At 49.5% G+C, this 15,955-nt stretch overlaps 2 protein-coding genes across 7 annotated transcripts in view; one reads left to right on the top strand and one right to left on the bottom strand.

The window, feature by feature from the left end:
* br (broad-complex core protein) overlaps window positions 1-6,079 on the bottom strand; it is a 47,584-nt gene extending 41,505 nt beyond the window's left edge. The window contains exon 1 of one of the 5 annotated variants that reach the window (XM_033384821.1): window positions 5,610-6,079. The gene's annotated coding sequence lies outside the window, so the exon portion shown is untranslated. The remainder of the gene's footprint in view (window positions 1-5,609) is intronic. The other 4 variants (XM_033384822.1, XM_033384824.1, XM_033384823.1 and 1 more) reach the window with 4 other exon arrangements.
* LOC26533105 (uncharacterized) overlaps window positions 1-15,955 on the top strand; it is a 34,760-nt gene that overhangs the window by 1,671 nt on the left and 17,134 nt on the right. The window contains exon 2 of one of the 2 annotated variants that reach the window (XM_015185657.2): window positions 10,512-11,197. The exons of the other annotated variant lie outside the window; for it this stretch is intronic. Within the exon in view, the coding sequence (XP_015041143.1) occupies window positions 10,512-10,818 (307 nt within the window). The 3' untranslated portion in view covers window positions 10,819-11,197. Of the gene's footprint in view, window positions 1-10,511; window positions 11,198-15,955 lie in introns of those variants that run through there. 2 annotated transcript variants of the gene reach the window in all.

The raw sequence follows: 15,955 nt of genomic DNA, 5'->3' as shown, positions 1-15,955 counted from the left end.
TGTGCGTGTGTGTGTGTGGGTGCCAGCTCATTAATTTTATAGACCATTTTTCGCAATATGGCACATACACACACAGACGCATTGCACAGCACATGCAGGCGATCAATTGACACACATATGCAGGCGCATACATACATATATATATAAGTAGAAATAAAGAACGAAAACGGGCAGCCCCCTCTTTACCGCTATCCCACAACCGATACCCCCTTGAGCTTTGTTACTGCTCTGCTGATTATTCGATCGCACACGCACAGTCCAGTCCCACAAACACACACATACATCCACTGGCATACAACAATGTATTAGCATTTCTCATCAAAAAGCTGTTCTGCTGCCGCTGACGCAGCCGCTGCGCTGCGCTGCGCGCTACTCGCTGCTTGCTCGCTGCTGCGAGGTTAAGAAACTTTTTGGGTTTAATAACATTGCACAAGGTTATTAGATAAAAAATGTGTTCAGCAAATTGTGCGAGTGAGACGGAGAGAGAACTCTGCGATCGACGATGCCGCCTCCGCTGCTGCTTCTGCTGCCGCTGCCGCATGTGCAATATGCGAGTGTGTACATATGTACATATGTATGCTTGTATGTTTGTATATATGTATGTACATGCATATGTATGTAGGATATTCCAGATATATCATGGAAGAGGGAGTGGGGGTGGTGGCTGTTGCTGCTGGGGCTTATTTTTAGGCACACAACACGCTCACACGCACATATGTATGTACATATGGCAGTACTTTTTCGGGACTGCCTGCAAATGCCGTTGATCTTTTGGCGACTTTTTATTTTTTGAATGTGAATGCATTGTGCGATGGTGGAAGGAGATCGGGAGATACTCGAATGGAATGGAATGGGGTTCAATGCGCATCATGTGTACTCATTACGGTTTCCTAGCACACACACACACACACACACACACTCACACATTCACGCATTGACAGGGGTCTCTGTGAGGGTCACTGTGACACAGTCACGGCCACTGTCACATTTACCGTTAATACTCGTCTCGTATTACCCGCCGCAAGACGAAGCTCTCTAAGCCTTAGCCAACAATTTCTTTTTTTATATAACACTCAGAACCCTCGCTCGATCCGACGGCCCCAGTGTAAGCTGAGACCCCGAGACAAGACAAGAGAGATCGAAGAAAAAGAGTGCACAAGTGAGTGCATAAAAAAAATGTCAACGAAAATGCAGGGATGGGGCGAGGAACAGGGGAGCCAAGCAGACACCCTCCCCCATTCCACCATTCCCCACTCCACCAACCAACAACAACTATTCCATATGACACTCATGACCAACTGACTGACTGAGCAGCAGCAGGCCTGGAAGCAGCGTGGAAGAGTGGAACAGTGGAAGAGGAGAAGGTTGATGAGGAAGAGGAACAGCCAGGGAAGGGAACGGAACGAAACGGGACGGGACAGAAGTGCATGGATGGTCGTCTGTCGTCTGGTGCGATGCTTCTCTGCACAAAATAGAAGCATCGCGAACAAAATGTGGAGCTTTAAAAGGGATGGAGCAGTAGGGAATGAAGTAGAGAGTAGGAGAGAAAGAAGGAAAGAAGGGGTGTGGAGAATCACGGGAGCGGAGAGGAGACTGAAGCATCTACTATCTTGTTGTCGCTGTCTAGTCTTCTCTCCCTCTTTTCACTCTTCTGCCTCTTCTGCTGTCTTTGTCCCCTCCTTTTGCCTTTGTCCCTACTTCTCTCCTATTTGCTTCCTTTGTCCCTCAACCGCCTCCTCGTTGCCATTTGTTTGTCTATCTCCAGGGCTTGGCCTTGGAGTAACCGTTTCCGAGAACTTGACTCTCGATTGGAGCCCGACCAGCCTACATATGCCTCGCATTCGCATTCGCATTCGCCTTCGCCTTCGCATTCCCTCTGCTCCCTTTGCTCCATTCCACTGTTCCCCTGCTGCCACTACTGCTCCATGATCCCCATGATCTGTGCCTACTTTGTCGATAGCGATAACCATGCACTTGGTTGTTATTGCTGTTGTTTCTGTTGCTGTTTCTGTTTCTGTTTCTGTCTTTCTTTTGTGTGTGTTTCTGTCTCTTTTTTCTGTTTGTTTTTGCTAGTCTTCTCTCCTTCCAGAGTCGTCGTCGCGTGGCCTTGAATGGCACCATCATCATCGTCATCATCATCATGATCATGATCATGATCATTATTATTATGGCTGGCTTTGTGTGCAAGTTGTTTGTTATTGCATCTGTCTGTCGCTGCAACGTGTGTGCATGTTCATGTGGATGTGCTTTGAAGTTGCAGCCAAACAAGTGCTCTCACTCCCCCTCTCTCCCCCTCTTACTACGTCTCTCTCTCTCTCGAATGAGTCACCTCAAAAAAGGGTGGGAGAGGGAGCTATTATAGGAAATGGTGTATCTGTATCTATCTGTATGGTGTGTCCACTTGTGCGACCGACCGCCTCAATTGGCCGCCGGCTGTGCCTCTTTCTTCTGTTCTGTTGATTGAGAGCCAAGGCTAACGGAAGTACTGCCGCCGCTGCCGCTGCCGCCGCCCCCCCACCACACTCACCACACTCTGCACACCCCTCATCCAGTCTTGGTAGAGGCTTCTTCTAATTGCCCCCACGAGAACTTCGGGAGCGACAGCGAAGAACTCCGTCAGGCGGCAGAGCCGACCAACTTCTGTCATTTTGATTAACTGTAAATGGCAAACGGGGCGGATAGTCTCTTCTCTACTTCTCTCCTTCTCCTTTCCTTTCCTTTCTTTTCTTTTCTTCTCTTTCTTTCTCTACTATTTCCCGTTAGTCCCTGTTCAGCGGAAGAAGCCCTGCAATGTTTTAGTGTTCGCTTCTTCAGCTTTACTGTTAATCGCTCTTTCTCTCTCTCCCTCTCTGTGGAACACTGGACTGGAACTCTCTCTCTCTGTGGTTCCTGGAACACGTCTCGATTGCATGATTGGAAGGCAGAGGAAGAGGCTGCAGCGGCTGCTGCAACAATTGCAGTCAACCTTGAATGTCGGCCACTCGCACACAAACACACACACGCACACACTACATGTACATATATATACATATACACTTCGAGCTATCTCTCTGCCTCCCTCAGACCTGTCTCCCTGTCTAGTCTCCTCGTCAGGCGGCGGCCACCAGTTTGGCGAGTCTCTGTTTTTTTTTTGTTTTTGCTTTTTCTAGTGCCATCATCATCATCATCATCATCATCCATTCCTATCCCCATCCTCCAACCATCCTCCATGGCTCCACCACGTGTGTAAGTCGTCCCTCTCCTTCTCTATCTCTCTCTCTCTCTCTCTCTATCCCTCTCCTTTTCTCTCTCTCTATCTCTATATCTGTTGTCGTAGTCTGCTTTCTGGTCTTTGGCTTCCTCTGTCTCTAGTTTCGTGCTTCTCGGTTTTTTTTCTTTTTCTTTTTTCCCCTTTTTCGCTAGGCACACGCTTCGTTGGCTGCAATTTTCATTCAGTTTTTCTCTCGCGTCGTCGTGCGACTCTCCGCTGCATGCCCCCTTGCTGCCCCCTTTCTGCCTCATCTTCCTGTAGCTGCAGCTACTGCTGCTGGTCTCCCTCTGGCAGCAGCACGCGGTGCAGGAATGCAGAAAAATGTGTTAGTGGAGTAGTAGCCATTACGTCACCTAGGCTCCCGACTCCCCGACTCTGCCACTTTGCCACTCTGCCACTGTGTTGCATGTGTGTGTTTGTGTCTGTGCGGCAAGAGTAGGTACCGGTCTTTGTGGCTTTTGTGGGGATGCGGATGGTAATGGCGGGTGGGAAGGGAATGTGGATGTTGGATGTGGCACATTGTTGTTGCCTGTCGCCTCTGTCTGGTCTCTGGTCTGTGGGTCTCGGTCTCGGTCTCGGTCTCGGTCTCGGTCTCGGTCGCCCTAACAACTAACCAAAGCAGCAAAGTGCCAGGGGCAGGCTGTGGGGCAGGCAGGGGCTAGTCGTAGACTGGAGGATTTTGAGCCCCCGCATCTCGTTTTGTGGTTGAGTGCGTGTTTCTCTCTCTCTCTCTCTCTGTCTCTCTCTGTCTCTTCATTTGGCCTTTGTTGTTGTCCCATTTTTCTGGCCTGCTTGCCCCCTGGCCCTGCCCCTGCCACCCGTTGCAAGCATCGTTCTACTGCGAATGATGAAAAGCGAAAGTTGTAGAACATTCTCAGCGGCTCTACCGGTGGATGGAGGATCGGTGGCTGCACCGGCGCTTACCTGCTGCTGGGGGTCTTAATCCTGTGGATTCCTGAGTACGATGTCTGTGCTGAGTTGCTGAGGTCAAAGTTGAGGTTGAAGTTGCGGTTGAGTGAGGGTCTCTCACTCTCTGACTAAAGCCACACAAGGTTGCAAGGTGCGAGGTGCGGGTTGCGGGCAAGGATCTGTCCTGATCTGTCCGCCAAAAAACAGTTTACGTAAAAAACAACAAACAAGAAACAACAAAAAAAAGTGGGGGACAACAAAAGAAAGGAGGGGGTGGGAATGCACTTTTGGGGTTGTCCGTGTCCGGAGTCTCACGGTCTACGGGTTTGGCTGTTGTTTTTGCGAATAAATGTGCGTGAAGCCGAAGAGCGGCAACGGATCGGATGAGGCGGATGAGCTGCCACACGAGACACGTTGTACGTTTGTTCGGTGCGACGCTGAACAGCAAACTGCACTTTTCTGGGTCTCTGCTTCGGTTTCGGCGTTCGTCTTTCGGGCTTTCCGACGCTCACGAGCCGCAGTCGGGCGACTGTCGTGCGCTGAGCCGAAGCGCAGTGCCAAGATCCTCTGCTGCCTTGGCCCTGGCTGGAGCTTCGGGAAACTGCAGTCAGTGACGAGACGAAGAGGCGGAGAATGGCAGAGCCAAAGAGGAGAATTGAGGGGTGACAGGAAGAGGAGGAGGAACCGAACAATGCATTGACGACGACGACGGCGACAGAGACAGAGACAGAGACGCCAGCAGAGATCGGACGTTTCTGTTGCTGCCGCTGCTGCCTTTTTGCAGGGCGGCTACTGTGCTCCGCTTTCGTCGCTCTGCTCTGCTCTCCCCGCACTCCTTTCCGCGACCGCTACTGCCTTGAGTGACTTCCTGCAGCTCGGGTTATGTCTTTGCGTCTGTGTGTGTGTCCCTCTGTATCTTTGTATGCAGATGCACCGAAAATTTGCACAGAACGAGGGAAGGGGAGCAGAAAGGGGCTCTAGGCCACGACGATTCTTCATCAAAGTGCTAATGACGAGAGAGAGAGGGAGAGAGAGGGAGAGAGAGAGGCAGAGATGCAGAGTGGCAGAGATGCAGAATGGCAGGAGAGCGAGCGGGAGAGGGAGCTATCCAAAAACTTGAAGCCCAAGCTAAGATAAGAGAGAGCGAGAGAGAGAGAACGAAAGAGTGGACAAAGGCAGCTGCTGCATCTCTCTCTTACTCTCAAAACTGCAGTAGACTAAAATGTCCTTCATGTGAATAAGAGGGAGACCCCGGGAATCGAATTTCAATGTGTGTATCCGTATCTACAAGATGTAACTGCGAGATTTCTAAAGATCTGGAGATGTACGGATGGATAGATCCCGAGATGTTGTGAAACGAGGATGAGTCCTATTCGGGGGGTGCCTTCTGTGTGTGGGGTGGGGTTTGCGGTTGCAGTTGCAGTTGCAGTTGCAGTTGCGCCTTACATACCTTGCGGCTGCATTCGGCCTTTGTCAGTGTTTGCACACAGTCCACGCACATTGCGGCGCGAGCATGCGAGGAGGAGTCTCTAATTGTTCACTGATTCACTTCCTGTATCTGTATCTGTATCCTTTATCCTGTATCCTTTATCCTTATTGGCCTCTGCTCTGCTCCTTCTTCTGCAAATCGCGCGCGAATCGCGCCAAGATCTTTCCGATCTTTCGTGGATCGGATCTTTTGCCCCTTTTTTCGCGGCTGCACTTGTCAAAAAAAGTTTAAAAAAAAAAAAACAAGAACAGAGTCCTTTTCCACGAGAGTGCGTGTGTACGTACAGCAGTGTACGAATTTGAAAATGCAATTGGAAAATGTTGCAACAAATTTGAAACGGTATTTGAAAATTGGAATATTGCGATTATATTTCGAATATATGTATATATTTCTTTTTGTGCGTTTGGTTGGAACTAACTTTAGTAACTGAACGAACCGATCGGAATCGAAAAGCTCAACTGAGGTTCCCCCGAAAAAATGCAATATTGAATGTGTGTGGTAGAGTGGAGTGTGTGTCGCTGCTGCTGCTGCCACACTCTCACACACAGACACACACACAGGCCTACGTGTGTGTGTGTGTGTCTGCCCAATTGAATCAGAGAATATATCCCCCCGCTGCCCTGCCCCTGCCCTGCCCTGCCCTGCCCCTTCTCTCTTTCCCTTTCATATATACATTATGTTTTCGCTTTTCGCTCGCCTTTTTTTATATTTTTTGCTCGCTTTTTTGTTATATACTTCTCATCGTTGTTCGTCGTCGTCGTCTGCCGTTCGTCGTCGTCGTCGTTCGCTTTTGTTGTTGTTGTCGTTGTCGTTGTCGTTGTTGTTGTCGTTGGCTTCTTTCAGTTTTTTGGAGTGCAGCGACGCTGACTGCGCTGCTTTGATCGCGCGCTGCATTTTTACACAGTGACAGCAGCAGCAGCAGCAGCAGCGCAGTCGCCAAAATAAACGAAGAACGTAGCGGCGGGACAGCGGGACAGCAGCAGCAGCAGCAGCGGCAGCGGCCGAGGCAGTAAGCGTGTGTGCTTGTTTCTGCCTGTGTATTGGTGCTGCTTTTAGAAGTTTTGTTTATTCAAAGGCCAGGCGGACAGGCCACAACCAATTTTTGGGGGAAAATTGTAAAGACAAAAGTGTCGCAGTCGCGAGAGCGACAGAGGGAGAGGGAAAACGCAACACAACGCGCTGCTGCTGCGTGTGTTTGCTCTGCGAGAGCGCGGGACTGGAGATCGCTGCTGCAGCAACAGCAGCAGCAGCAGCAACAAAAAGCCCTCTGCAAATAGACGGGAACACATTGCAACTTTCGCTGTGTGTGTGTGTGTGTGGCCAGCCCTGCCCTGCACTCATACTGTCGCACCGATCTGCGGATCTCTGTCCCTCCCGCCCCTTGCGATGGGCTGTGGTTGGGGGCCACCAATTGAAAGTATAGCCCACATTTCACATACAAAAAACAAAAACAGCAGAAGAAACCCCAATCCCAATTCCAAAGCCTCAGCCACAGCCCCCAATCTCCAACTCCCAGACCCAAAAAAAAAACACAACTCTTGTTTTTTTTTAGTCAATTTTCAATGTGGAAGACGGCGGCCTGGTTTTTTGCATTTTTTTTAGGGCCCCTACCGTTACACACCCTCTGCCGTTCTCTTCCCTTCCCCTCTTGCCTTAGTAGGAGGCCGTTCTGCTGCTGCTGCTGCTGCACTCGATGACTGCGACTGCGACGCAGACTTGTTTAATATTTTGGTTACCGCATTTTATTACACGACGACGACGACGAACGGGCTCTCCCTTCCCTCTGGCTGCACTAACCCAGTTTCCCTCTCCCTCTCCCTCTCGCTCTTACTCTCTCGCGATCTCTTGGGATCGGATGGAATCGGGCTGCCTGCCCTCCGCATTGCCCTTCGCTCTCTTTTGCATCTTCTTGCACGCACAAACAAAACCAAAAGATTGCCAAATCGGCCCCGGCCCTGAAGGACACAGTAGGTGGCGGGACAGCGGGACAGCGGGACCGTGGAAGAGCTCAACAGTGTGAAACAGCGGTCAGCGGACAGCGGACAGCTTTGGAACAGCGGGAACGGGACAGCGGTGAAGTCGGAGGGAACGGCAGCGGGAACGGAAGAAAACTTGTTGCCACTTGCCGCATCTCTTGTTTGCCCATATATTTTTTTGGGCTCATTGTTGTCGCTGCGTTTTTTAGTTTGCTGCATCCATCCCCCCAGCCGCCCCTTGGAGAAGCCCCCTTGAGGGGGGGCACTATGTCTTATGCCTCTTTTATGCGTGGCGTATCGGTTTTTCTGCTTGTCGCGCACTTGTGCTGCTTGCATTTTTCAAGAATTGTTTTTAATGTTTTCTGTAATTTTTTTGTGTGCACTTTTTTAAAGGTTTTTTTGGGCTTTTTTTTCATTGGTTACGGCCTGTCTCGATGCACCCATCTCCACCCATCGTCTGCAGTGAACGAACGGGTCTCGTATTGGCGACCTTTAACCGATTTATAAATGAAACCGCACATGAGAATCGTATCTTCAGCTGCAGAGCGCTGTCGCCTCGCCCATTCAGTTTTCTTTCTGGGTCTGGCAGTTGGATGACTCTTTCAAGATCATCCACGAAAGTCACGAATGGAAGCCACGTTTCACCGTCTTCTAAGCGGCGTTTGTGGATGAGCAGCGTTTGCCTTGCCAACAAAATAACAACCTGCCATTAACCCCTAGGTGCGGGGAAGAGCAGGAGGAGGAGACCTCGACAACAACCTTAAAGCAGAGGCACAGGCAGCGGCAGCAGAAAAGGCAGTGACAGCGACGGCGACAGCGACAGCGAATGATCGCATTGAACTTGTCGCTGCCCGAAAGCGTCGCTGTTCGTTCTAATTGGAGCTGCATTGGCGGTGGGGCATTAGTCAGATACTCGCACATTTGTTATCTCTCTCTCTCCCTCTCTCTCTGTCTCTCGCACTCATTCGCTTTCTGTGAAGGCCTAATATCGTATGCGTGCATTGCCCGCAACGCCTCAAGGCAGCGGCAGACGGCAGCACGAGCGCAGGCGATCAGGCGTCGTCGACGTATACGTAATATTCCGAGGAGGTCAACGACGGGCAACCCACGACAATGGCAGTGAAAGAGGCAGCAACAACGCGTTAGAGATCGCCCCCTCTCTAGACAGCGCGGAATTGTGTTTACAAGAAAAAGCTTTGGGGAGCGTGCAGGGCGGTTCAACGACCGCCCTGGCGTGAGGAATCAACGAATGCGAATTACCGATCTACCCGGGAATGTGAGAGATTTACCGAGAAAAAAGATTCGGAAGACATTTCTGGATGAACTTGGATTGGCGACCTTTTTTGAATTACCAAAACCGTTCTTGAGGGGCTTTCTTGAACCGTTTCCCGAAGCGTCGAGGAAACTCCAAAGCTAAAAAGATAAACTCTTTGGTGGAAGAATCTTTTGGAAGAATCTACTGGCAGAAGATGTTTACAGATACAAAGAAAAATAATCTATAGTATCTCTGTATGTGTTCCAAGTAAACGGGGGAAATGTTTAATGGGAAAACATTCCAGAAGACCAGATGGAAACCGCTAACAGGATTGTAGATGGCAGGAAGCGAATCTTAGCAAGGGAAGCGGATGCAAAAGACTCCATTTTGTTTGCAGAAATTCAGCAAAGAAGGCTGAATGATGATTTTGGTTCCTTGTGGGTCGGATAGACACGGATCTAGTGACAAATTCGACTTCAAATTGAAATTAATCCTGAAAGCAAGAATCAATCAAATCGAGAAGAATTTCCAATTGGAAACGAATCTTAGATGCCTCTTCCGACAAAGGATCCGTGTAGGAAGGCCTACACTTACTCTTCTTTTGCCGACGATGCTCGAGAAGGATCTGTCTAAGCGATGCTCTAACCCCAAAAAGAAAACTCGAATGAATAATGGTCTGAGTCCAGGAATGAGGACTCTGATGTAGGGACTGAAGAAATCACTTACGTTCTTGTGTGTGGGGCAGCTGGACACCTGCATCTGCGTCTCCACTTGCACTTGCATCTGCAACTGCATCTCCCGGTCGGGGCTACCGGCTTGGGCTCCGGCTTGCGGGCTTCGACTCCTCTCGCGACTCCTGGCTGCCGCTGCACTTTCACTTTCACTTGTCTTCTTGGCTGTTTCTGTGTTTTCTGTTGTTTCTGAGTTTCTGTTGCAAGTTGCTCGCTTTTCGTATTGGCTTTCGATTCTGTTTTGGTTTCTGTTTTGTTCGGTTTTCAGTTTCGAATCACGGGATTCTTTCGGTTGCACTTTCTCTGCTGCTTTGCACTTTTTCAATCTTTTTTGATCACTGATTGGCTCAGGGTTTCGGGGTTTCTAATTCTTAGACTTAGCTTTGAGATTTTCCAGCATTTGTTGTGGATATTGCACAGTATTTCCTTTTGAGCACTTTGGCTTTCGGTTCTCTCTCTTTTGGTTCTCTCGCCTTCACGCAAACAAAAAATATGAAAACAATCAACAATCAATCAATCAATCAATCAATCTCTCGTTTCTCTCTATCTGTCTGTCTGTATCTTCTCGTTGCTTTGTTGCTTTTGTATCTTTGTAACAGTCTCAGCGGATTGGCACTTGAAAAAAAAATTGAACGCGAACAGAACACTAGAATGCTACGGATCTAGGGGTCTAGGGATCTGTCTCTGGGGGATCTATGGCTCTGGGATCCTAGCTGTGGCTCCAGGCTCCAGGCTTTTGGCTTTTGGCTTTTGGCTCGTGGCTCTGAATCTCTATGTTTATATTTATAGACTTTCAGTTAGAGTTTTGAGGTTTTTGAGCTGAAGTTGGGGTTTATTTGGGGGACCTTTGACTTTTGTTGGTTTTGGTCTCTGATGTGGGTTGTGTTTATTATTTTTTCAGGGATGTTCCAGTCCGCGTCGCAGCACGCGCACGTAACGAGCAACAAACAGCAACTAACGTTATTTCTGGAGCCCAAACGCTGTGGAAGCGGCAAAATCCGCACAAGTCGCAATCGGTGGCAGCAGCAGCGCCGGCTGCGGCAGCAGCAGGACCAGAACCCGAAGCCCAAAAGCCGAAGGCACGACGACGAAGTGCCTGCCGCCGGCACGAAGGATGGATGACGAGGACGAGGACGACGACGACGATGACGCTGGCGCTGGCTGGAGCTTTGTTTTGGTGGTGGAGAAAGCAGGAGGAAGGTGCCTGAGACGGGGGGGCAGAGGAAGGGCGGGAGCCAGTGGCTGGATGCTGGGATGCTGCGCGTAAAGACACGCGACAATGAAATAGAAAATTTAGCACACAATTGAAGTCATTTTACACAAACACACACACAGAGATACCACTAGCTCACACAGAGCCAGATACAGACACAGATACAGATAGACTGTGGCACACACAGGTACACGTAAAGTTGCCGAGCGGAGGGGGGCGGGGTGGGTCTGGGGGGGGCTACTACTTCTGCGGGGCCTTCCGTTTTGCGCCAAAAGCTATGCTATGTGCCACACGCTGCCGCTTGCTGCTGCTGCACTCTCGCGTCGTTCAATGCCGTCTGGCTACTGCACCGGCCAGGCGGCGGCAGGCAGCAGGCAGCAGGCAGCCCGATGCCGGTCAGCCCGCTGCCGCCGCCGCCGCCGCCACCGCCGCCGCTACCCCTCTGCCCACCCACTTGTTTCCGACGCACATAAAAATCACCCGCCAAACGGCGTACTAAACACTCATTACTCATTTCGGCCGCCCAACCATCCGCCACCCGGCACCCCTTCCGCCCATCAGCCACATCACTGCCAGCGCTTCAGCGTCCGCCCACCTCCCCACACACACACAAACACCACCAGGGAGAGAGAGAGAGAGAGAGAGACAAAGACAAAGACAGGGACAGAGAAAGAGTGAGAGAGCGAGCGAGAGAAAGGAGAGATTTTTGCTCATTTTTTCTGCGTACGGGCGTTCGAAAAAAAGGATGCGACGCTGCGAAGCCAGCTGCGACGCCAACGCAGCAGCAGGAGCAGGGGGGAGGAGGAAAATCAGAAACAAAACAAAAAGAAGGAAAAACGAAAAAGCGAAAAATGATAAAACCAAAAGCGGTGGCAGCGCAGCAGCAGCATCAGTGGCAGCACAAAAAAAAAAAAAACAAAAAAAGACCGAAGCGAAAAAACAGGAGGCGGAATGCGTGTGTGTCTGTGTGTGTGTGTGTGTGTGTGTGTCGGCGTAGGAAAAAATCCCGTAACCAACCCCACTGCATGCTGCGGCCTCTGCTGCTACTGATGCGGCGCTGCACACACACATACACAGACGTACACACAGACAAACAACCCCCATAGTGGGAAGGAAATTTAAAAAATCGCGACGAGAAGCAGCGGAAAAGAGCGCGAAACAAAAAATGAAATGAAAAAAAAACACAAAATTTGTAAAAGCACGAAAATAAAAAGAACACACACACACACGTGCAATAGAGGAGCAGCAGTAGAGCAGCGACGGCAGAGGCAGTGGCAGTGGCAGAGCAGCAGCGTCGCGGCGTGCCAAGGAAAAAGGGGAAATCGACGCACAAAAATAACCAAGCGAATAAAAAGGATATCGTACGTGTGTGTGTGTGTGTGTGTGTGGGAGTGTGTGGGAGGAGAGAGCAGTTTTTTAAATTTTAATTTGTTGTCTTTTTGGCTCCATCTCTGTCTTTCTTTCTCTCTCTCTCTCTCTCTCTCTCTTCTCTTCTCTTAGTACAGTGTTGAGGCTCCCCAAAAAGTAGGCAACATTTGTAGACTGATGCAGATCCAAAAGGGAGATGCTTAGCGTTGAAGATCCTTAGCGAAGGCTTCATCGATACAAGAAGAAACGACAGGCAGCAACAGGAACGACAGAGACCAGGATATACGACGAAACAGGACTGCGGATAACAGAGAATAACAGAAAGAACCACGTACAGAATGACGGGGAACGGCGTTGAGGCAGCCACGACGTCTTAACGGCTACTAAACTGGCCAAGACGCTAGAGCGATGTCCTGGACAGCAGCAACAGTGGCAGCAGCAGCAACAGCAACAGCAACAGCAGACTCCGAACCAGCAGAAGCAATGGGGAGCCGGCAAAAGTCGCCGTGGCCTTCATTGTCACGAGGCCGAAAGACGACGACAACGACAACAACGCAGCAAACAGCGCTGCCAGCGTCTCAGTCGCTGCTATCGCAGGAGGTCAAAGTTTTGGGGGAGCAATCGAAAGAAGACGCCTCCGGCCCCCACTATACGCAGCCCATCCTGTTGCTTAGGCCATAGTTTTGATTGAAGCAAACAGCGACTAAACCCACTCGTAGCCAGCCCCTCACCCACTCCTTCTACCCTGCATCGTACGCCCCTAACAGCCCCCTAACATCCCCCCATAGATCCCACAGTAAACACTCGGAACTATGCGCATAGCAAATGAGCGTAATAAAATCAAATGCTGATAGTGCCTGTAGTTGGACGCATTACCCCCGAAAATCAAGATGCCGCCCCCCCAAAAACACCCACACACAGATGCTCCAACACAGGACGCCCACACACACGCACAGACACAGGCACAGACGCCGACACCGACAGACCGAGTCGAAGGAGCCCCGAATCCGAGAGCCCAGAACACTGAGAGCCCGAGAGCAAATCTACTACACGCAATCTTCATTTTCAACGCCATTCAAAGCCATTCCAATCATCATTATCGTCGCCATAATCATCAAGTAAAGTACCCACCAGTAGCGCCTCGACGCAGCGCCACCCCCTGGCCACCCCACAACCCCCCTTTCATCCGCCTTCGAAAAGATTCTCTTAGCAAAAGACGAGACGAGACGAGACGGCCACAGCGAGAGATGCCAACAAGTGCGCCCCGAAGTATTTTTTTCTTCTTTTTTTTTTTGTGTTGGTTGCTTTTGCTGCTGCTTTCTTTTTCTTTCGTTTGGGAGCGAAAGCTGGGAAAGAGAGCGAGATTACAGCGGTGAGTGTGTGTGTGTGTGTGGGCCGAGAGAGAGCTCCATAGAATAAACTAGAGGGACAGGAGGCGGGTGCGGCAGAAGGGGAACAGCAGTAGGCGGCAGAAGGCGGTAGACTGTGTGGATGAGGATGTGAATGTTGACGTCTTCGTTGTGTAGTTTCGCGTAGTTCATTGAAGGAAGAAGGCTGATGGAGTGGAGTGGTGTGGTGTAAAATAGAGGGAGGATTAGAGGAGGTGAATGGCAGAGGAGAGGGTGGTGCCAGAGGGCTGGAGGGTACGAGGGTAGGGGAGTTAGGCAACCGGCAAATGCGACAAATTATTTAAGCTGCATGTGGCGCTCAAGGAGATTTCTTCTGACGCTGCTCCCTCTGCTCCCCCTTCTTCTCCTGCTCCTGCTGCTCCCTCTGTTGCTGTTGCATTACTTCCGAATCTTAGACAGATTTCTCGCGCATCGGTATGCAGACAGATACAAAAATACAGATGCAATATTCGTAGATTCGAGTCGATGGCTGGCTGCTCTTCGTTGCATATAATTTAGATACACCCAAACACACTCACACACACACACACACACACACACATACTCAAAAGGAAAAGGAATGGGGGAGCACGGTAGGTTCCTGATTTCGTGCCGCCCACTTTCCCGCCCAGTACGAAAAAGTTTCCGTATATTTTCTTAGACTTTGCTTTAAATTACATACAGACACACGCATGCAGATAGGCCACACGCACACTTGCAGAGACACACACACAACACACACAGATACACAGTCTCAGTCCCGTATGCAGATTAAACTTTTTTGAAGGCGACTGAGTGGAGTAATTCCTCAGCCTCGTCGTCGTAGTAATTAGCCAATAGGAATAGCTTTTCTACCATACGTGTGTGGTGTCCCATGTCCCGTGCCCCGCACAGGGGTGCGTTTATGTGTGCGAGTGTGTGCCATCCCTCGCGTGGATATGTGTGGCATGAGAGCTGCCTATCCTTTCCCACACAGCGACAGTGCTGTGTGCTTGTACTTTAGACCTGTTTCTTCATAGGAGCTAATGCTCAGTATTTCTCCTTCCCCCATCCCCCATTCCCTATCTCCCAGAAATGTTAAAGGTTGCATCTTTTGATAATCTACTCACCTGCAGATGCGAACGGTTTGCAGACGGAATCGCGATGCAATGCGAATGCTAACAAACTGAATCTGTGGAGGAGATTAAAATAAGTTCAAAAGGTCATCAAAAGGATGCACCGCTTCTTTCTGTGCAGTGTAGTGACTCCTAGCTCAATCCTATATAATCCTCAGTATTTAATCGATAATACATTGCAGATGGATAAAGATCCCTAAAGGCTTAACTAAAAATTTGCGTAATTTACGGGACCACGGTTTTCTACAGGATTCTACAGGACTATAGTGGGACTGGCAGATGTAATACAATTATATAAATTCATGTAAACTGATTATTAAATTGATAAATAAAGGGATATTTCTCCTCTGAATGCCTACATGACAAAACGCTGGACTTTTATGCATTTCCCGGGCTGTAGGGGAAGGGTGGGCCAAATCTCACAAGGATTGAGCTAGCGGTAAGGACAAAGTTACTCTTTGAGTACATTCCAGATACAGATACTCATCACTGACTGCTAAGCTACTCTGTAAGAGGTAGACGAGTAATGTTCTTCATTCTGTCTATAATAGTAAATCGATCCGCAATCAGATTTTTGTATCTAGTGGATGGGCCTTTGAGTGTTTTACTCACTTGCAGGATCTGCGTGGGTCCTCGTGGCAAAAAGGAGCGAGGCGAATGCTTCAATCAGAGTGTGGAATCTGGTAACTGGATCTTGAAACAGGAATCTGAAAAGATTGAAAAACGAAAGACGTTAAAAGGATGTTAAAAGCCTCAAAATTATGCTAATTTAATGGAAATCAGGAAAAGATACGAGTAATAATATTCCTCATAGGAGCAGTACTGCATATGTATATGCAGGATAAACAGTATGAGAGCTTGCGCCTATGACTGTATGTATGTGTGTGTGTGCCCTCTGGCTCTGGCTCTGCCACCCCAACCCCAACCCTCTGCTCTCTTGTGGCATTTGTATTGGTAAGTCGCTATCCAATTATTAATTATGTGCCCCGCACCGAAAAAAGTTGTGCACACATCATCTACTACATACGCATATGTATAGTATATGTATATGTATGTTGTGTGTGTGTGTGTGCCACCTAAAGAGCTATGCTTCAAGTGTCAGAGCGGCAGCTCCACCTACTTTTTGTTGCCTTTGTTTTTTGGGTGGCTCCTCGTATTTCTTTTTATTTTTCGGTTAATATATTACGCACATGCGGTGAAGGGGAATGGTACAGGGATGTACACCCTTACAAACACACACATGGAAAGCGAACGAAAAATA

This window comes from Drosophila pseudoobscura, chromosome X (assembly GCF_009870125.1).
Source record: "Drosophila pseudoobscura strain MV-25-SWS-2005 chromosome X, UCI_Dpse_MV25, whole genome shotgun sequence".
Taxonomy (NCBI): Eukaryota; Metazoa; Arthropoda; class Insecta; order Diptera; family Drosophilidae; genus Drosophila; species Drosophila pseudoobscura.
Note: the sequence above shows the minus strand (reverse complement) of the source record. Positions and strands in the feature narration are given on the sequence as shown.